The 20,991-nt window shown below is 34.4% G+C and overlaps 5 protein-coding genes across 9 annotated transcripts; 4 read left to right on the forward strand and 1 right to left on the reverse strand.

The window, feature by feature from the left end:
- The first annotated feature begins 91 nt into the window (after positions 1-91).
- Positions 92-4,506, forward strand: LOC107223166 (bolA-like protein 2). The gene is made up of 3 exons (XM_015662771.2): positions 92-396; positions 4,075-4,169; positions 4,345-4,506. The coding sequence occupies exons 1-3, from the start codon at positions 334-336 to the stop codon at positions 4,439-4,441; spliced, it is 255 nt and encodes an 84-aa protein (XP_015518257.1). The 5' UTR covers positions 92-333; the 3' UTR covers positions 4,442-4,506.
- On the forward strand, positions 404-3,470 carry LOC107223164 (probable dolichyl pyrophosphate Man9GlcNAc2 alpha-1,3-glucosyltransferase). The gene is made up of 2 exons (XM_046735087.1): positions 404-1,852; positions 1,985-3,470. The coding sequence occupies exons 1-2, from the start codon at positions 607-609 to the stop codon at positions 2,236-2,238; spliced, it is 1,500 nt and encodes a 499-aa protein (XP_046591043.1). The 5' UTR covers positions 404-606; the 3' UTR covers positions 2,239-3,470.
- On the reverse strand, positions 4,405-17,674 carry LOC107223167 (two pore calcium channel protein 1). 4 transcript variants are annotated; one of them, XM_015662773.2, is made up of 12 exons: positions 17,294-17,674; positions 15,128-15,342; positions 14,828-14,992; positions 13,889-14,014; positions 11,879-12,186; positions 11,415-11,695; positions 10,919-11,137; positions 10,733-10,852; positions 10,185-10,524; positions 9,600-9,901; positions 9,015-9,121; positions 4,405-8,789 (listed from the first exon to the last, which is right to left on the reverse strand). In XM_015662773.2, the coding sequence occupies exons 1-12, from the start codon at positions 17,397-17,399 to the stop codon at positions 8,544-8,546; spliced, it is 2,535 nt and encodes an 844-aa protein (XP_015518259.2). In that variant the 5' UTR covers positions 17,400-17,674; the 3' UTR covers positions 4,405-8,543. The 4 variants fall into 4 exon arrangements, with proteins under 4 accessions (XP_015518259.2, XP_015518258.2, XP_046591039.1 ...); XM_015662772.2 differs by having other exon boundaries at positions 15,128-15,309; positions 17,294-17,673; XM_046735083.1 differs by having other exon boundaries at positions 15,128-15,423; positions 17,294-17,430.
- On the forward strand, positions 4,586-6,418 carry LOC107223163 (mevalonate kinase). The gene is made up of 2 exons (XM_015662768.2): positions 4,586-5,473; positions 5,676-6,418. Exons 1-2 carry the CDS (start codon positions 4,586-4,588, stop codon positions 5,934-5,936), a joined length of 1,149 nt encoding a protein of 382 aa, XP_015518254.1. The 3' UTR covers positions 5,937-6,418.
- A 399-nt stretch (positions 17,675-18,073) lies between the features above and the next one.
- On the forward strand, positions 18,074-20,707 carry LOC107223182 (60S ribosomal protein L6). Of its 2 annotated transcripts, none has more exons than XM_015662794.2 (4): positions 18,074-18,182; positions 18,753-18,938; positions 19,674-19,947; positions 20,280-20,707. In XM_015662794.2, the coding sequence occupies exons 2-4, from the start codon at positions 18,753-18,755 to the stop codon at positions 20,627-20,629; spliced, it is 810 nt and encodes a 269-aa protein (XP_015518280.1). In that variant the 5' UTR covers positions 18,074-18,182; the 3' UTR covers positions 20,630-20,707. The 2 variants fall into 2 exon arrangements, with proteins under 2 accessions (XP_015518280.1, XP_046591042.1); XM_046735086.1 differs by lacking the exon at positions 18,074-18,182 and adding an exon at positions 18,494-18,517.
- Positions 20,708-20,991: the final 284 nt, after the last annotated feature.

Genomic DNA, 20,991 nt, shown 5'->3' on the forward strand with positions numbered 1-20,991 from the left:
TACGAATATTAATGTTATGGAATAGATCGAGCGCGTGTCGAAAAGAATCCCATTTCGAAATGAATAACCAGTACTCGGCCGGCAAGTGGGCCTGAGACCATGTGAATCCGTGTTAGCATCTGGTAGCATCTTTATCGGTGAAATCGCTCAATACGCCAGTATGGTGACTGCTTCAAATAATTATATTTCAGTGTGTGAGACGAGGTTGTCATATACGTGTTAGAAAAAAGCAACGCAGCTTTTCGCTATTCCGCTGTGTAGGTAATTTTTGGTGTCACGCCGTACCGGTATAAAAAAGTAACAGAGAAAATACTTGTATATTCTAAGTCAACTATGCCATATTCCGCGGATTATATAAAAAATAAACTGTCTGATAAGCTGGATACCCTACACGTGGTAAGTGTATCTTTCTCCTGTGCGTAAGACCGTCGAATCATCTGCCACGTTAGTCGCGATTACGGCTTAACCTGCCATCGTTTGGTTACGGTAATGCCTCAGGACATGTGACAGAACAATCAATTAAATATTCTAAATTATCCAGTAGTAACAACCACATGATAATCCTGTAAATTGTCGGTATCAGCATCGTGAACAAGATCTTAGAAAATGTGCGAAGACAGTCGTGTTATTATTTTCCTTGTGACTGTACTGCTAAGGTGGTGTGCCACATATCACCCATATAGCGGCCAAGGAAAACCACCGATGTTTGGCGATTACGAAGCACAAAGGCATTGGCAAGAAGTAACATTCAATTTACCATACCAAGAATGGTACACCAATTCATCGAACAATGATCTACAATATTGGGGCCTCGATTATCCACCGTTAACCGCGTATCACAGTCTGCTATTGGGCTACGCTGCCAACAAAGCAAATCCAGATTACGTGAAACTTGGAGACTCAAGAGGCTTTGAATCCGATGGTCATAAATTATTCATGAGGCTGTCTGTGATTATTGCAGATATATTAATTTATATGCCAGCAATGTTCTGGTTTGTTTCAAAATTACAAATCACTGCCTCTGAAAAAGTGAACGACAGTGACTCAAACATTTTTGCCCTTAAAAAACGCGATTTCATTCTAATATCTATTTTGATTTATCCTGGATTGATACTCATTGATCATGGCCACTTCCAGTACAATTGTGTATCTTTAGGATTATTTGTCGCTGCTGTCACAGCAATTTTACAACGAAAATTACTTGTCAGCTCATGCTTCTTCACATTAGCACTGAACTATAAGCAGATGGAATTGTACCATTCCCTGCCGTTCTTCATCTACATCTTGAGTAGTAATATAGTCTATAAAAAACAATCGCTAACTATTCAATTCCGAAAGCTGGTGTTTGTTGCTCTGGTTGTATTGATAACATTTGCAGTAATTTGGAGTCCATTCCTATTAAGTATTGAAGTATTCTTCAATGTAATCGACAGATTATTTCCGCTTGCTAGAGGTCTATTTGAGGATAAAGTTGCAAACTTTTGGTGTACGGTAAACGTATTATACAAATTACGTGACACATTCTCTAATCTGACATTAGCTAAAATTTGCCTTGTAGCAACTCTTGTATCAGTTTTACCATCGAATTTAGATCTCTTCCGAAAACCGACCAATGAAAAGTTCATATTGTCACTAATAAATACATCTCTAGCATTTTTCTTATTTTCTTACCAAGTGCATGAGAAAAGTATACTTCTGGTTGGTGTTCCAGTGTTGCTTTATACCCATGAAGATCCTCTTGGGTGCTTTTGGTTTTCAATTATTTCTAACTTTAGTATGTTACCCTTGTATGCTAAGGATCAGTTACTTGTAGCTTATGTTGCTATTACTACCTTTTACATACTTTCTTTTTGTTGGATGTTCTCTGATATCTTTTGTCTTCCCAATGAAAAATCTGAACGCACTTCTGAAATGAAGAATGATTTGTCGAAGGCCAGTGGATCTTTGCGAAAAACTCGATCAAAAAAGGAAAGCTCAAAGCTAGACTCTATTGAAGAAGATCCATTTAAAAATGTTAACTGGAATCGACTTGCAATTCGATTATTTTATGCTTCCATGGTGGGAATGTTATTTTTAACACTAGGGATGTTTTGCCTAAAACCACCTAAAAGATACCCCGATTTGTTCCCAGTTTTGATATCTTTATACTCATTTGAACATTTCTTTTTATTCTTCATTTACTTTCACTTCAAGCAATTTACTTCGGATACTAGTAATAATAAAATTAAGTCTATGTAATACATCATCAATGGTAACTTAAGGGAAAACATACACTTGGTACTTATGAAGAAAATACAGTCTTAGACAGATGATTTTGAAGTAAAAGTGAATAACCATAAAAATCGATTTCATTATGCCCTTGGGGTTGTGTGACTGGCCTTTAATAAAATCTTCATAAAACTGTCAATTCAATGTGTTAATGCGCAAACAAGAAGAATCTAGTTATTAGTTATATCACTTAATTATACATCGGATTACCAATAAGACTGTATTTTGAAAAGATCAATGATTATTTATTAATAAACTGGCCACCTGTTGTTGGTCAAACTAATTGCTCATCGAGTTTATATTAATGGATCCTAATGACTTCATATGTTTTGTGGGTTCACTCTTTTTATTTCTGCATTAATACAGACATAAATTTCCCATACTAGTTATAATCATAATGTTAAAAATATAAAATAGGTATGGTGATTTCCACTTGTTGCGTTTAGTTGTTTTGCCCGAGTTTAATGTCATTAGAAAGGCTGATTTCCTAATTGGAAGTTGGTAATCACGCGCATATTGCCGATAGTATATTTGTGGTGACGGTCGTAATACATGTATTAATTTTGAACGCATAAGCAATACTGATTTCTTGTCTGAAATTAATTGCACAGCTCGTTGAATCAATTTAAAAAATATTATAAATCAATCATTAGTCCATTAGCTTATAGCCATTTACCACCACCACTTTCAAATATTTCTGTAAGTGGTTACACGAATTTTCCGCTCTATTGATAGTTCTAAAATGACATCTCACCCGAAGTGTAAAACTGACTGAACTTTGATCTCTTTTAACATTCAGCCAGGGATACAAGACTACAAGCTAAAACTAGAAATAGGACTTGGGAGAGAATTTTTAGTCAGTGCCGAAAGTCAGATCCATCAGCTTCTACCAGATTTGCTGATAAATTCTGGGACTTAAGCTTAATTATAATAGTGGTATACGATTCACAATAAGTGTTTATTATAATTGTATACTGTCAACAATAAATGTGGATAATAATAGCAGTGTCACGTTGGAACAACCGATCACAAAAGTGTAATTTAATCAGGTGCTCCGTCGTTACTACTTGGGTGCTTTATTCAAGATATAAGGCCTCAATTTTTCGGATTTAAAAGTTTGGTTTTCATGTTCCTTTGCTAATAGGATGTTATAGTAACAGAGTACTCACAGAAATCGATCAAATAATAATAAAATGTGAAAACAGCCCAAAAATTAGGTCCTTTTTAGGTGCTAATTAACGCATAATGGTCATTAATCATCCCCTCCATCACCCTGCACAAGCCTAATGGCTCATGGAGTCATATCCTATCGGGTAAGGGGGATGGTGTAAGTGATTATAATTGTTACTAAACTTTTTGTTATAACTGTTATTATTAATACTATTATTATTATTATCAATAATTAAAGATGACCGAACAGTTCTTTGTGTAGTACTCTATTAGAACTTGAGAAGGAGCACCTAATTCCTGTCTAAATGTACTTCCCAAAATATTTGTTGCTTCTGTACTTTTTGACACTACTCTGCTACCATGACGTTGTGTTAGTAGAGCAATGTACAAACGAAATGTAGAAACGATATAAAAATATCAGGCATAAAACTTTTGATTCGGCATGTAAGAACATCTAATTGCATTTTTACAGGTTCTTTGACATGGCTTTGCTGATATCATCCACATCCTGGAAAATGTTCCCAAAGTATACTATGTTATTATTACAATTTACTAATTGGCTTAGAGAAGGAAATTCCATATTGCGTTCCAAAATAAAATTTCTTTTTTCGAATCAATCGCTTTTTTATTCAACAGGAAGTTGTGGACGAGTCTGATGGTTGTGGGGGAAAGTTTGCTGTGCTAGTTGTCTCAAATGCATTCGTAGGCAAGCCTCTCTTACAAAGACACAGGTAAAGTAACTATCTGACCATGACTATCCCTACTCAATATTCTTTAAGAAATTCTTTAGTTAGATTTTGGTGTACTTCTGGCTCTGGAATATACCTTAAGAATGGCTTAATTTTCATTTTATCCAGATAGATGTCAAACACAACCACTGTTCATATGGATTCCATTTACTTTCAGACTTGTCAATTCAGTCTTGGAAGAAGAGTTAAAAGAAATACATGCTTTTTCGCAGAAGACCCTCACACCAGAGGAATGGGAAAAACGAAATGCTTAACTCTGCGTGATTTTAACAATACCGATTCAATGATAAATAAATATTAGCATTCACCGTTGAAAAAATTTCTATTCATTCATTTGCCAGTATCTGGTAGCTGCTTATGATACATTATATACTTCATAACTATTCGATGTTAATACTATGGCCAGCTTTAAAATAACAGCTCCTGGAAAGCTTATTCTGTATGGTGAACATGCTGTAGTTTATGGGAAAACTGCATTGGCTGCCAGTTTAGATTTACGTACAACCTTGGAGTTCGAGGAATTAAAACCTGACCAGTTGTACGTCTATTTGTTATTTCCAAAAATAAGTCTATCAGAAAAGATATCTATTAGAAAGATTGAAGATTATTTTTTCAATGACAGAGCATTGAAAATTGACAAGGATTCTGATCATTTTTATAAACATGTTCAAAACTTTGCTGAAGATGTAGGCTATGCAAACTTGCCACAGAAGTTGGCCATAGAAGCATTTTTCTATTTATTTATCAGCATTCTGAAGTACGACGAGGTCAAAATCAAACCATTTCGTATACAAGTAGGTACCATGCTGTCCGTTAGTTCAGGTCTAGGAAGTTCTGCATCTTTTGCTGTCTGTCTAAGTACTTGTTTTGTACATTACGTTAATCTTCAAAAAAATGTATCTACAACATTGGACAAAACGCAGTTGGACGTAATATCCGAGTACGCATTAAAATGTGAAAAAATTATGCATGGAAATCCATCAGGTATTGATAACGCCATCTGTACATATGGATCAATAGTTGAATTTCGAAAGAATGAAATCTTACAACCAATTACTGGAACTAAAAGCATGAGAGTTTTACTGGTAGATACTAAAATTCTGAGAAGTACTAAAGCTTTAGTAGAGAAAGTAGCTGAACTGAAAGAAAAATATCCAAAGGTTTTCCAACCAATTTTGGAGTCTATAGATAATGTATCACAAAAAGCTTTAAGCATTATAAAACAAATGAAGGATGTATGCGAAACGGACACCGCTGCGCTAAATGAGTTCTATGCCGAATTATTGGTAAGTTTATGTCTACAGTAATGCAAATCATAATTCAAGGAGTAGATAGAATCAGAGACTAAAGAGTATCGTAAAAATCGTCAAGTTTCAATCATTGGAAAAGATAATTTGATTCCAATTGCTGAATGAAATCGCAAATTTGCCATTACTTTGATATTGAAACATTATGACTACACTGAATGTTAAAAAAATTTCATTGCAGACATTGATCGACATAAATCAAGCTTTACTTGCATCTTGTCAAGTTTCACACTCGACAATAGATGAAATCTGTGCGGAGGCAAGAAAACATTCTCTTCGAGCAAAGCTAACTGGAGCTGGGGGTGGTGGATACGCATATGTTCTACTGCCTCCTGACACAAATGATGATACAATCACTGAAATTTCCAATGCATTTGTAGAAAGAGGGTATGGCATTGAACTCACCAATTTGGGGGGACCAGGAGTAATGATTGAAAGTTAAAATAGTAATAACTACTATGTGAAAGTTGAAGAAAACTTAAAATATTCACATTGACTGGTATCATTGGTTCCATACTATTAGCACCTATATTTTATTAAACTTTGTACAACTAAAGGTCATGTACGTAATTTTATTAGGTGTTGGAAAGTAATCTTTTAGCGAAAAATATTGCAATTATATGCTTTGATTTTATTGTGAATTTGACAATACTGATTTATAGGAGTTATAGTTTAGAATCATTTGGAATTTCACTTTTAAATTTCTATAGTTCATGAATATTCTTTAATCAGAATTGACAGACGAGTTTTGAATATAACTGATTTGTATACTGTGGTCACATCATAGCATTGAGTATAACAGAGGTCACAACATAGAATGTTAATAAATTATTTATAATTATAAGCTGCCCTAAATATGATACAATTTTTTTGTTAAAAATCCACAAAAATAAAATATAAAGCCAAGTTCGATTAACAAAATAATATATCTATGTTATTAATATTATGCTACCTAAAACTATAGTAATAAATAAACTTTTCACTCATAGATATCAATAACCCGAGGAGTTTATTTCAATATTTTTTCTTGAGATAGAAAACTTGTCATTAGAATGAAATTAATTCTAACCGTTCAAATGCACTTTGCATATGTAGCTGCTTAACAACGCATTGCAAGTAATAAATATTATATCAATGGAATTTGATAACTAGTGAAAACTAGTTAATGAGTCGAACAGTTTTCTTTAATCAGTTGGCTATGTCACATGAGCTATCAGCATAACACATGAATCCATCAATAACTATAAGCAGAATATGTTTGCCTGAACCACATATTAGTTTTCCACTTATACAATTTCTGAAAACTTACATTATCAACTTGCTTAAGTAATGGTAAAATAAATTGAGAATTAGACACAACCTGCAGATCTAAACAAAATATCTGTTAAAAAAGACATTCTCAAAAAATAAATGTAAAGAGTAAAATTTTCAAGAATGTAAGAAAATATGATTCTCTTTGTATCTACACTTTATCTCACAAATATGATTTAACCTACGTAATTATTTCAAATACTGGATCTAAATGGTCCTGTGTATGAAAGGCGTCACATATAATTAAAAATAATGCCCATCAATTGCAGAATTCCAAACGCGATTAATAAATACTAATTTTTATCAAACAAAATCTTAATTCATAACGGAAATTGTATATACGTACGAATATCGTATCAACGAATTATGAATAATTTATTACGTATGATCATATGCATTCGTATATTTTTAAATAATCTATTAATAACATTTACTTTATTAAGTAAAAAAGTAAGTTTAATTGCATGAAAGAGGCTCAAGTGATGGTCACTGTTTTTAAATAATTTTTGGAATTCAATCAGTATAACTTATTAAATACTACCATGCAACTCCAATAACCATTATAATTAATAGATATTCTATGGAAAAAAAGCTGTTTTGGTTCTGACCATTCTTTTCACAGGCTATCTTATGGTTACAGAGTTTGAGAATCACAAAGCTCCTCTATAACATGATATGCGCTAATGCTCGCAATGCACTCACGAGTTTTTTGATTCAAGACTTACTATTTTGAATAATACAAATGTATCTCGTGTCTCGAATCACAACGAATAATTTTGTAGTACTTTCGATTGTACTATTAAATATACACGAATACCTCAAACTAGGTAATGTCCTTCATACATACTTATAAAGTATATTTTCATCTTTTGATTACGAGATATTTGGAATCTGTTGTCTAAAATGAAACAATTGCTTGAATAGTATGTCAAAAGATGGTGAGACATGAAAACTATTTGAAATGAAAGAGCGGAAGCTTGCTAATTTTTAAACAGTTAGATTGAAGTGATACATATAACTATAAAATAAATAAATCAACTGTTGATAAAAGTGTCAGCTATCCTAAAACTAGAAAGCATTTAACCTTGATAACTATGCCGACAAAATTTCAGCTCTATGCGCCCTCATCAACTACAAGCATGCGAAGACGATACGTTTCAATATTACTACGAACTGTAGCAACAACGGCAATGAGTTTGCTAATATATTGTGAACATGTGAAGTATATTGCACACTAATATCTAATTAGAGATCAATAATAATATATGTATTCCCGTAAACTCATGACAATGTTTGCTTCAGTTTAAGGCGACGCTAAAGCGTTGCTGTGAATTCCCAAAATTAATGGTACTAGAAAGTTCACAGCAAATAAGGATACATAAAGTCACAATTTTGTCGTTAATGGCTGACTCATCGTTATCTGGTCTATTTTAGTGTTTAAAAAAACGATTGCTATGGTTATTCCATCTTTGCATCTGACAAATTTTTGGTTGAGAAACATTTCAGAAATTCATGTTAGACCTACATTTTAAAAGGAAAACAATAGATTTGATGTACGAGAGATAAAACCATAACTTAATTTTTGCCGCACACCTCAATGTAGTCTTCCATGTAACTTGTTGGTATTTAATAACAAATTAATATCCAAGACTATCCGAATACCATCAAGCTGCTGAAAGCAACCTCTTTTGAAGTAGTGGATAAATTGTGAATTAAGAGATTAATTTAAATAAATCAGTTACGTAGGACTTGTAATACCGTTCTGATGTTGCGAAGATACTGTATCACCATTTGCTACTACGTGGTCAGTACTTAGAATTATGTCTCCTGAATCAAGATTATCAAAACTGCCAATTGGACCAGAACCAATTTTTTTATCCTCCAATGCTGCTTCAGCTAACCATTCGCATATTTCATGTGTATACATTCTGCGCTGGAGAACTTCTCTAGTTCGTGGACGAGATCCAATGAATGTTGTGACACCCTTCGCAAAATGAAGTAATCAATTAGTATCTTTCTTATCAATGCGTTAATGTTGCATTGTTTGCCCTACATGTATATATAGGATGTACACACTGGAAAGTAAACTGGTGTTATGTTCCACTACAGTTTAACACTACGATTCCTCATACATATAACTGAGCTATACCTTGACCTTCTGCATGTTAGAAGAGTTATAGCAAACAATAAATGAAATTTATCAACTTACACCAACAACTAGAGTAGATCTCAGCTGTTCTAGTAAATGGAAGTCCTGAACAACAGTTTGCAGCTCATCCCACCTCAATTCCACTTCCTCATGCAACATCTTCTCCTCTATTATTGAAGTGCAAACATTTTCAGTATTATTTCATAACATCCCATTGAGGAATTCAGATTTGGTACGTAATTGATCTTTTGTATAAAATGATTTTGCTTTTTATGTATAGTACAGAGTGCTTTTATAATGTTGGCTATTGGTTTCATACCCACATTAATACCACGGGAAGTGGTCTCGTAAAGTAGTTACTGCCATACAATAAACTTCAAAAAATAATTTTCCCTACCCAGTCTCGCCCTAATTGTGTGTGCGTGTTCAAAGTGAGACCATTGAATCAATTGAATATAAAATGTTTCAGATCGATAAACACCTATCTATTCCAACAAATTTATTTTTTCCTTTGGAAAAAGAAGGTCATCTAAGAGTTTCACCAAAGAATTTTCTGACAATTCAAATTTAGTTAAGGAAGTTATAGGTCACAATTCATACCTTCTACTATGATTTGAAACGTAGTGGATTGTAAAATGAACGTACCGTCTCGTTTGGATGTTGACCTTTTATATTGAATCCTGAATCTGAATGCTTCCAGGAAACTGGAAACTACAATGGTCAGTACTATCATTGTGAAAAGGTAAAAGACCATGAAGTACACTCTCGTATACAATCCTGCAGTGAATGCATAAGCATTCATCAATATAAACCAATTGTTCACGACCGTCAATTCAAACAAAGTCATACCACTGGCCATCAGATTATCAAACGTGTTTAGATAATAATAACCCAATGCTGTACTTCCATTAGCTGAATATTTATAGAAATCTTCGACAGTTGTGTTACTAAAAAAAAATAGAAAATAGTGACTATATAATTTTGTAAATGGCTTCATGGATTAACCCTTAGACTGCCAGAAAGTGTAAGTATAGTCCCTGCCTGTAATTGGAACTTTACATATGTTAGATATAAGATACAGTCACAACATTTTGAGACTTTCTGAGGGGAATAAAGCTGTTAAAATCCCGGCAGTCTAAAGGTTAATCACTATTCAACTCTGCACTTTGCAATAATTTTAATGAATTATCCAACAATTTTGATCAATGTTAATAGCAAAAATGTACTCACCGGCAACAGTTACGCATATCATATCCCTCAAACATTTCCATTCCGATTATAGCAAAGAAGTAGTAAAGTACCAGCATAACAATGGCAGTTGAGCACATCAAAGGGGACAGTAGTACTAGTGTACCAAATACATCTCGATATCTCTTTTTGATTTTGAACAATCTGAGTAATCTTAACGGTCTAAGTACAACTAGAAACGTGGCTGTTGGCGAAAGAAGCAATAAAAATCCGGCTATGAGTGCAAGAAGAGATGCGCCCAAATCAAAAAGATTCCAACCTGAGTTTAGGTATCTCCTTGTACCCAAACCTAACACTTTTACGAATGCTTCCAACAGGAAAACTGAAATAAAAGTAGAGTTTATTGGAAACGTGATGTATTGTGAAAAATATATAAAACGTAGACAGTGATTTTCAGTATTTTCTGTACACATATCGAGAAACGATTACGATATGTATAAATATTCGTTGAAATTTGTGTAATAAAAAATGAACTAATAAGTATGTGGAAGCAATGAAGCGATATAATAAGCTACTACAAAGGGACGTACTTGATACAAATAGGAATGTGTCCCAACTAGCTGCAAACGCATGGGCAGACTGCTGCAAACTTGTGGATGGTTCAATTAGTCGCACCACCATAGCTACACCGTTTCCAATGATTGTTCCATCTGAAAAAGAATGTTTCTTTACAGCTCTAACTTATTTTGCACAATGTTTTTTCGAATGATACGTACAAACGACTGTTTCAAAGTACGGCCATACAATGGCTGCATGAGCACCCTTGCAGAGGATCTGTAGTGGCTGCCATGCGGCATGGTACCATGGAATACTAGAATACTGCGGATCCCATTCAAGCGTTGTAGCGTCGTAAACTTCGACAAATTCATCAGAACTCAGGGTACCGGTGCCAGACACATTCATGTGCCGAAACATCAAGATCACATCTCTGATGGCTAAAGGTTATTAATATTGTATTTATGTAGTTCCTCTACATTAAGTTTTTTTTCCAATTAAATGCAGTATAAATATGTTTCATTCAGGTTTCATTTGCTGTAACTATCACCTTAGATGAAAGGTTAAGGATCAACAAGTTGTGTTTTCCCCTCATTTTAAGCCTTATTCGCCGTGTGCTTTTTCCGATATTAAAGCTTGATACATTACTCGCATTTCACGAAGAAGTTTTTTATAAAATTCTACTGAAGGTTTACATATTTAATTGAAAGCAATTACATTTCTGCGGAGCGTAGTATCGCATCAATCCTCTAAACTGTCGAAATTGCATTTTATCAGGATTTTGCTTCGAAACTAGCAATTTAAATGCATGGTGGCAAGCCCTCCTTTTATGAAGTAATAATTTTTTGAATTTGTCTCGTTCCGCAGTGGTGAAAGTTTCATTCACGACAGCCAACATCAGGTTCATCATGACGTACAACATTGTACAGAGGTATGAAACAAAGTAAATTGCATACCATTTGTTTCTCGAATACGATGGCATCATGACATCTGGAAAGCTGAGAATATAGCCCATTTAATGCCTGGTAAACATTTTATATGCCTAATGGAATTTCCGCATGTAACTATAATAATACAATGACACTTAACTTGGTTTTTTAGTTACATTCAGTCTAACATTATTTTTTGTTTTTTTAATTATTTACACTCGCAAATAAACTAATCTTGCTGCTTTTACGTACTTAGCAGTGGTCAGTAGGACGAAAAGACTAACAAAACTGTCTTCTAATGTTGCAAAATTTCTGTTCATCTCAGAGAACATGTAGTAGCCTAGTACCATGTACGTGATGATGAAGAACAAGAGTAGTCCCAACATGTCTATAATTGGTGGCAAAGTTTGCAATATTTGTCTAATGAATCTCCTCACTCCCCCGCAATATTTAGTATCCACTAAAAATATTGGCCTGAGAGCTCGAGTCACTCTGAAGTGTGATGATTGTCGTACCAACACTGTCATTGCCTCCACAAACATAATGGCTAATGTCATACACTGTAAGAATAACACGAATTTAAGTCTGAATTACTAATCATTTTTGGAATATGTTTCGGGCCAAGAGCCAAACATTTATGGCGCTTGTAAATATAAAAATTATTATATTTGTACATGATCACATCGTAAAATAATATATTTGATACATAATATATAAAAAAAAATGTACAAGAACTCTTCAACGACTGAGTAATGTCAGAAGAGGAAGAAACGGTCGATTGTGAGTTTGTTGTAAAACTAAAAAAAATACCAGATAAATAATAATCAATACAGCTGGACTGTAAGTCTGAAAATAATTATTTTGCATTGTGAATTATTAATTTAAGATCAAATACATTTCGGTTTTTGAAAATTAGTTTTCCAGAGATTTTCTACCGAAATGTTTCTCAATAAAATCACTGTGTTTCCAGTGTCAGAGAGTGCATTGTCCCAGAGAAGCTGAATGACAAGCCAGTGATATCCGTGCTCTATGTATTACAGATCTTATACTGTATGCTGTGACTAACAAACTTACGATTTGCATACAACTTACTATTGCTGGATATATAGTGTGCACTGATTTTGCCCCTTCCTCTTATTCTGCTATTAAAATGATAGTTATATCACATTTCCCAGACAAGCGGTTACTCAACTATCGAGCTGAATAACTGCAAGAGAGAGCAAAGGTGATAACACTAACACTACTAGACACAGATGAACGCATGAAAATTCTCCAATACCCTAACAGTAACACAACCGGGAAAAACCCGAATTAACAATGAGATCACTTTTGGTTTACATGTGAGTAATACAGATTTTGAACTTTGATATTAAAAATCTCTTAATTATCTGAGTAGGTTCCAAGAATTCTAATAAGGACTTGCTCACATCGTAGCTCTTAAAGCGCAATGTATTGATAAGCTTGAATAAATGATATCTGAAAAGTAGGTTGAGTAAATTGCTTTCATTTTCTATTCTTTGAGTCTATAAAACATAAAATTTCGAATCAGTTGTTATATTCGTATGTACTACATGAACGAATTGTTGATGCGTCATGTAAATCGTAATCTGATGTTCCATACGTCAGCTTTGCACCGGATCAGTCTGGTATTAATATAAAGCGTATTAACGCTCATTCTTTTGTTATGTAACAGACAGCTGTAATGCAGAGTGAAGCATGGACGTTTGATATATGAACATTGAATAATAACAGGTATATCAACATATTATGCGTATGTCATAATATGAATGATATATTTAAAATATCGATATTACAGAACGAAAAAGAGAAACAAAGTATTTTCGAGCTAATTCAACATATCTGAAGATTTTCAAGATTTTAGTTTATGAATTGGAAACTCTGTAGGGAAAAAATTTAACTGAAAGTTTATATATCATGTCTACTGACAACTTTGCAGTCTCTAATAAGAAATTTTTTATTTAATAACAATCCAAAGAATATCATAACTATAATCCTCTGTAATTTTTTATTACGTTCAATAAGTTTGAGTTGAAGCGACTGAAAAAAAGACTGCCACAAATTTTTTGGACTGCTTCAGTACTTTGCATTATAGCGAAAAGAAAAATGTATGTCATCTCACAAATAATTGTATCAGTCAATTACAGTATGATCTGTAATTTGTATTGATGAGATGGAAGGGCTATGAAAAAAAAATGTATGGCAAATGAAAAAGAAGCGAGTGTCTGGTTATTTTATATATACCTTAAGCATTGTGCGTTTGTGTTTCAAAATTGTTCCCCATCCGATCCATCTCAGTTTCAATGCTAATTCTATTCCTATTATGATTAGAGCCAGAAGCTCGATAGATCCATGCGCCCAGACGGGTAGCTATCCGGAAAAGGGGTAAATCATCATTATGCATATGCATAGAATAAAAGCACCTCCAATCTGCAGCTTCAGGTAAGACCAATAAAAGGTAGAGATCAAATTTGAATGACTCACGATCTAAGGTTTACAAGGTATCATAATATGGTGGAGGAAAAAAATTCCAATTTCAATATTGTTACTTGGAAAGTGAAAACAAAAAAGAAACGGAATGAAACTACTGACTGTACCTTGTGAGTAATAATAGCTAATATTTAATATGCATGAATTAAATGTGTGTGTGTGCAACTCTGTACACACATGAAACAGCAACAATCCATGGTTAACCATATATTTTCAGGGTCTGCTTACTTATTACAAAATTATTCCAAGTTTTTCGAATTATAGTCATGAATTTAAGTCCGGTATAAAGTATGGCCATAATTACACAAATATTTTCCAATGAATGCAAGATATAAAAATAATTCTTGGTAGTGAACAGACATCCAGTTGTCAAGTTACCTGAGATGCAACGAGGCTAAAACTAGCGGCCAAGTTTAGCAGCCAAACGTTCTTATGTTCATTTGAATAAGGTGGTGAAGTCCGATGATAAAAATTCTGTAAAATACCTTGAATTCACATTACTTTTATAGAATTATGAGGATAAAACTGAACGACATTTTTATACTTCCAAAAAGTTTAACAGGTTTGGCCGCTAACTTCGGCTGCTAGCTTTAAAATCGTTGAAATGCAGTGTAAAAATTTCTACAAATTTAATTTCAATAATAAAACAGAGTAATAATTATGACAATAAACAACTTGAAACGATTTTCTGACCTTGAAAAGAGGCACTGCTGGCTCCTCAACAAATGCCAAGGCTAAAAGTATGAGGGAAGTCAATAGGTCAAGGCCATAATACCAGCTGTTATGCACCAAAAGGTAGGCTGGTAAATCCTCTGGATGTCTGGGATGAGAGTCAAACTTCTCATTATTTCGACCTTCCTGTGGACAAATAAAATTTTCTGAAGCCACCAAACTCTCCAGGTGTGAGTTACAATTTCTCTCAACGTGAATATTTATAATACTGATATGGAATCATGGCTTTTGAATGAGAGTACGTTCTTCGTCACAAGTTACCTCAAGAAATATGGCTGCTTCATGATAATTCATTTCCCAGTGTACGTCCGCATCTATACCAATCGCGTACCTCGCCAAAGCCGCATTTTCTGACAAAGTTTCACCATCCGTTGCACCAATTCTGTGACCGATTTCATTCGGAGTATCCGTATTCTCCCTTGGGGTCATCCTGATTCTGCCGTCTGAAGAAGCGCAAGACAACATAGACCCATATTCTAGAAAAAAATTGAAAGCACGCAGCAGGAATGAGACAAGCATGCGTTAGCAGCAAAAGCCTTCCTCCATGGTTAAGTGCACTGGCAGATGATTTCCACGATGTTCAGGGCGATGACCGATACCAGATTGATGGAGGTGGTAGTTGAAATAAAGAGAAAAAAAGGAAAGAAAATAAAAGAACAACATTTTACTACATGTTAACATCAGCCTGCATTTATTACATCCTACACACAATGCTAAGAATGGAAACTCTAAATTGATATTGTGTGGGTCTATGATAAGATCACGGTCAAAATTATTTGTAACAACTAAAACAACTCTTACTGACGGAATTTTAAATTACTGTATTTACATAGTTCACATTTTGTATTAATGGCAAATTAGTCACAAGGAATATAATCTGGCATGGTATTTTTTTTTTGTTTTTAGTCACTGTTAGGATACTTACATTTCATAAATTACAAGTTTGTACACGACTTTCTATAAACATTAATATCGTCTACATATTCATGAGAACATGAATCGGATGCTGGTATATGATGTCATACTGTACGTGTATAGTTTGGAATTAGAGACAGACAAGCCTTAGTTCGAATGTTTCTATCAGTTTGAAATAAGTTGTGCGGCAAACATTTTCTTATCAAATATTTGAGCATAGAAACAGATTATATAGAGATAAAATTTAACACTCGTGTACTTTTGTACAGGAATAGAGATATTGAAAAATAGTCACTCTATTGACACGTTTGCTTCAAGTAAGTGGGCGCAACTTCCATATTTACAAAAAAAATTGCAGAGTATTAACTACTGGAAATACATCCAAGCCTGAGGTAGAACACAAAACTATTTTTAGCTACTACTAATGAAATTAAAAATTACCATGCAGTGTGTAATTTAGTTCTGTTAGATAATACACATAATCCAAAATGTAAACTAACTATTTATTTGCGATATGATTTTTGATTCTGATGGTTCGTTAATTGGAATATTTTGAACCGTTATTTGACATAAAACTTTGCTGAATTGTCTAAATTACGCATCAGATCATCTGTTTTTAAACGGCCAGGAGTCAGTGTATATCGGTTCCTGTCTACATGCTCACATTTTTTTCATACCTCAACAGAACTCGTATTTTGCAATAATAAAGTTAAAATATTACCACAAGCTCATTGTATTTTATGTATTAAATTGTAGGTAATTATTATGTGGAAGGATATTGCAAAATATTGTGAATAATACCATAAAAAACCTTGATCAGAAGTCTAAGCAATGTGTGGTGACTTGCATTAATATATTAGTGAGCTTTAATCTACCAAGTATTTGGTTATTTGAATTATTATATGTATAGGTTGATATCAGATTTGTGGAAAAATAAAACCAGACTATACCACACAAAGTCGCACTGCAAAATAAATACAGATGCTGTATTATCATTGAAAGTAATTATCAACTATAATAATTTCGGTTGAGGACAGAATTTTAAGACAATAATTAGCATTTCATTATACGTGTCCAATTGACAACTTTAACTGTATAAGAGTAGAGTTTAACATTTCCTGGCAATTGAATAGACACACAGACGTAATAAAAAAACTAATAAAAGAAAGTCATCATCCAAATCTATCTGCAAAAAGAGCTATCTTATCAAACTTTTCAAATATGATTAGAGTACTTATTGAACAGCTAATAGATGTGAAAAAAATTTTGTACTTTTCACATAATTAAGTCATATCTTTGGAATGAGATGAAAACCGAGATCACAAGTTTAGATCCGGTTCGAGGTGGAGATTTAGAAAAGAGTAATTGAAGAAACTAAATCATTCACTACTGCATCATGTTCGAGTATGTATAATAAATATCTTTTGGAGCAAATTGCCAATTTAATCCAATGTAAAAGTTTCTTTTCGTTTTCACGTCCCGCGTAACGGAGGAATTAAAGCAACTGCTTACTTGGACTCGCTCCGTAGGAACCCTCTAAACGTAAAGTGACGTTTGGCTCATCGTCGAAACGCTGGTATCCGTCCGCAGATCCAGGACTTCTCGGGGACGAGGGCATCTTCGTTGGCAGCCTCGACTCCTGACAGCCGCACGGGTAACGAGATTCTCTCGAGTGGCTGCGCGCTCGCGAGTCACCGCAAACCTGACTCCTGCCTACGCTGTTTCAGAGTTGCGACGCGACTGACGACGAGTGGTTTTCTCGCGGATATGTTGCAGATGACTAATCCGAGAATTTTTTAACCCGAAGCCAGACAACGGAGATTCGGCCGTTATCGTGATATCCCCCCGTAGCCGGGGCTGACTTCACATCAGCGGACTTCGGGCATTCCGCTTAAAAAGGCTTCGGGATTGGTTCGCCTTCTGCGTTATCTCCGATCATGGCTCCGATCAGAGTAAAGTCCAAGCTGAAAATGTTGGTCCATACTGGTTCAGCAATTGAATAGCACCGCAATGAAGATTTTTAATTTAACAGTGTTTTTACCAAATTGAAAACCACGCTAAGGCGTAGGAAAGTAACTCACATTGCTTGAATCAGAACTGACAGTCAGTTAACGCTGAAAGTTACGTTTTGGAACATTTATTAATTCTATTGCAACACGAAAATGTACAAACGTTTGTTGCAAATATCTAGCCACTATAAGTAGCAATGTTAAGACAGTAAAAGGCTTCATTGATGCCAAGTATGCAGCTATATGTTGGGTTTGGCATGGAATATGTGTAATAATTTTTAAAATCGGCAGAAAACGCGCGTTGCGCTTAGACCGGAAACGTGTGCCCTAAGTGGTTATTTCCAGCCTCGTTCGGCAGATGGAGGCTCTTTCAACCATCCGCTGGCTTCGACGTAAGTATCAGCCGCCGTAATTTTCTTCAGAGAATCCAAATAATCTAACGTTCTTGGTCGTACTGGTTTGGGAGTTATATCAAATAACATCAGTTTAATTCGCCTACTTCAATTTGCGCCTAATATTTCTATAACTCGTCACATTTTTTGCATCAACAGTTAAAATGTTTATATGGCATGTCGACACGGACGTCGATACGTCTAGCTCCTCACGTTAAATGCTGTTTATTCTTTGTTTCGATATTTTTATATACATATCATCAATTTCGTACGTGATATCTTGTATCCAAGAGTCTATATAAAAACTGTGATCTCCAATCTCTGAGATGAATGAGTTAATGCATTTGTCTTAATTTTAACTAAACATAACCTCTCCCCTAGATTACAGTGTGCATCGCCTAACGTGTCATTACAATTCAACTGAACAGTTCTGTGATGTGTTTTCATTACTGAATCAAGATCCATTAGACCATACAGGAAACTTTTCATATCCTACTGCACTTTTACGACTATTTTACTTTTGGGTTTTTAAAGTGTTTCAGTTCTGATTGAGTCATAATTTTATTACAGATGGTGGATACTAAAGCGAAGGCTCCGGCCAAACCTGCGGCTACTGAGGCCAAAAAGGATGGACGCAAGGTCCGTGGCAAACCAAGAAATCGTGATTTAGGAAATGGAGTCTACAGGTTCAGCCGAACTCGAATGTATCACAAAAAAGCTCTTTACAAGTTCATTGGCAAGAAGACCGAGAAAACTGTAAGTTAATGTTTGAAATTTAGTAAATGTACAATGTAGAAAAAGCCATCACTTAGGTTTTTTCCATATTGTAGTATTCCAGGTAAAACTTGCGTCAGATTATCAATTTGCTAAAAATTTTTTTTAATATTTTTTGAAAATTAAACAATAGCAAATTCTATCACTCAAAGAAATTTTAAAAACTTGAGTCTTGTAATTTTTCCAAATAATTCTTCATATTGATACTGAATATTATGAAAGTTGATGCTGGTATCAGTTAAAAACTCATAAAAAAATAATTTGATCTGACCAATATTATAGGTAATAATCCCTTCTAATCCAAGGTGGTTCTTGCACATTATAGCTCCATAATTTAATGAAAGGGAAATTAAAGCGATGAAATTACCAACCGATTTGTTGTTTATCTAAACAAAGTGGGTGTGAAGTCGCAACATTTAATTGCCAAGAGTCGTACAAGCATTAACGCATAATTTTCTAAATCTTTATTAACATTGGTTTTAGTAACCCAGCTTAACTGTGAGAAAGTTCTCTAGAAACTTTGTATATTTTTAGCATTGCTTAAACATCATTTTTCTCTCACACTGTTGTAATCCGATATTGTAACAATTTTTCAATCAAAATAATGGTTTATCGGATGTTCTTTGATTTAAGGCAATTAATCGGCCCAATTTATAATTTGATTTTGTAATGAAATTTTGCTAAACCACCAATGTAAACTAATCACCTGCATTGTAGGTAAAGCCCAAGAAGCCTGTGACCATTGAAAAGAAGATTGGTGGTGATAAAAATGGAGGTACCAGATTAGTTCTGCTTAAGAAGAGGAGGAAGAACTACCCTACTGCTGATCCAGTCACTGTTCACCATGCAAAGAAAACTTTCCGTGAACATGTTCGCAGACTCAGACCCACCATCACTCCTGGTACAATCCTGATTTTGTTGGCTGGGCCCCACAAGGGAAAGCGAGTTGTTTTCTTGAAGCAGCTTCGTAGTGGTCTTTTGTTAGTAACTGGTAAGTGGGCGTTCCATATGTGCTCCTCACAAGTGCAGAAGAATTGAATTCATTCGAATAAACATTATGTATTGCAGTAGAAAATAGTTCCTCTATTTTTTCAGAAAAATAAGGCCTTAGTGTTTTGTGTGTATTTTAACACATACGATTGAAACGACAGATGACGCAGTTTCAGACATTTATAGTGTTCAAAAAAGTGTGCAGTAAAGTTGTCTTAGTTCATATATTTAGAACTACTTTGAAGTAAACAGAGTTAGTTTTATCTTTTCTGTTAGTATTTTATTGCCATTATCATTTTGTGAATAAATTGTCACACGATTAACATTTTACAGGTCCATTCCTAATCAACGCTTGTCCTTTACGTCGTGTTAGCCAGAATTACGTGATAGCTACATCGACAAAGATCGACCTTTCTGGTGTGAAACTACCCAAAGAAGTAGGAAAGGACGAATATTACAAAAGGACCCAGAACAAGCGTGCCAAGAAAGAAGAGGGAGATATCTTCAGCACAAAGAAAGTAGACTACAAACCTTCTGAACAGAGAAAGATCGACCAGAAAACTGTGGATACACTAATTATTGGAGCCATCAAGAAACACCAGGACAAAAAATTGCTCTTCACTTATTTGTCAGCGATGTTCGGTCTTCGAAGCAGCCAATATCCCCACAGAATGAAATTTTAAATCCATTTGATACATCATTTATGTGTATGTCACCGCAGTGTTGTACATGTGGAATAATAAAAAATTAAAAACTTGTCATAGGCTTGGAGCATTTATTTGCAGATAGTTTCTTTATTTGATATTCCTGAAATCCGCAGTTTGTGGATCAGTGTGACCAGCGATCGTAAAATGGTCGGAAGAATCGTGGAATTCCCCAAGTTGGAACACAAGGTTTGTGTTAAATACAGTAAAATTAAATTGGATCATGTTTTAATACAATTATCCGAATATGTATTAGTTTACATTCGTGAAAAATAAAAAAATATTTCCACATCTTATTAGAGAACATGAAAAACTTATTACAATTAACAGTATTATCACCA

This window comes from Neodiprion lecontei, chromosome 3 (genome assembly GCF_021901455.1).
Source record: "Neodiprion lecontei isolate iyNeoLeco1 chromosome 3, iyNeoLeco1.1, whole genome shotgun sequence".
Taxonomy (NCBI): domain Eukaryota; kingdom Metazoa; phylum Arthropoda; class Insecta; order Hymenoptera; family Diprionidae; genus Neodiprion; species Neodiprion lecontei.

Excerpts from the sequence above, each read along its gene's own strand:
- LOC107223167 (XM_015662773.2), bottom strand. The coding sequence starts at position 17,399 with ATGCCCTCGTCCCCGAGAAGTCCTGGATCTGCGGACGGATACCAGCGT. Across the intron at positions 11,138-11,414 it reads ATACTACGCTCCGCAGAAAT|CCATCAGAGATGTGATCTTG; the intron begins GTAATTGCTTTC and ends AATAACCTTTAG. Across the intron at positions 9,122-9,599 it reads GTCAACATCCAAACGAGACG|AGGAGAAGATGTTGCATGAG; the intron begins GTACGTTCATTT and ends CTTCAATAATAG.
- LOC107223166 (XM_015662771.2), top strand. The coding sequence starts at position 334 with ATGCCATATTCCGCGGATTATATAAAAAATAAACTGTCTGATAAGCTG. Across the intron at positions 397-4,074 it reads AGCTGGATACCCTACACGTG|GAAGTTGTGGACGAGTCTGA; the intron begins GTAAGTGTATCT and ends TTTATTCAACAG. Across the intron at positions 4,170-4,344 it reads CCTCTCTTACAAAGACACAG|ACTTGTCAATTCAGTCTTGG; the intron begins GTAAAGTAACTA and ends ATTTACTTTCAG.
- LOC107223164 (XM_046735087.1), top strand. The coding sequence starts at position 607 with ATGTGCGAAGACAGTCGTGTTATTATTTTCCTTGTGACTGTACTGCTA. Across the intron at positions 1,853-1,984 it reads CTTTTACATACTTTCTTTTT|ACTCTATTGAAGAAGATCCA; the intron begins GTTGGATGTTCT and ends GCTCAAAGCTAG.
- LOC107223182 (XM_046735086.1), top strand. Across the intron at positions 18,939-19,673 it reads GCAAGAAGACCGAGAAAACT|GTAAAGCCCAAGAAGCCTGT; the intron begins GTAAGTTAATGT and ends CCTGCATTGTAG. Across the intron at positions 19,948-20,279 it reads TGGTCTTTTGTTAGTAACTG|GTCCATTCCTAATCAACGCT; the intron begins GTAAGTGGGCGT and ends AACATTTTACAG.
- LOC107223163 (XM_015662768.2), top strand. The coding sequence starts at position 4,586 with ATGGCCAGCTTTAAAATAACAGCTCCTGGAAAGCTTATTCTGTATGGT. Across the intron at positions 5,474-5,675 it reads AGTTCTATGCCGAATTATTG|ACATTGATCGACATAAATCA; the intron begins GTAAGTTTATGT and ends ATTTCATTGCAG.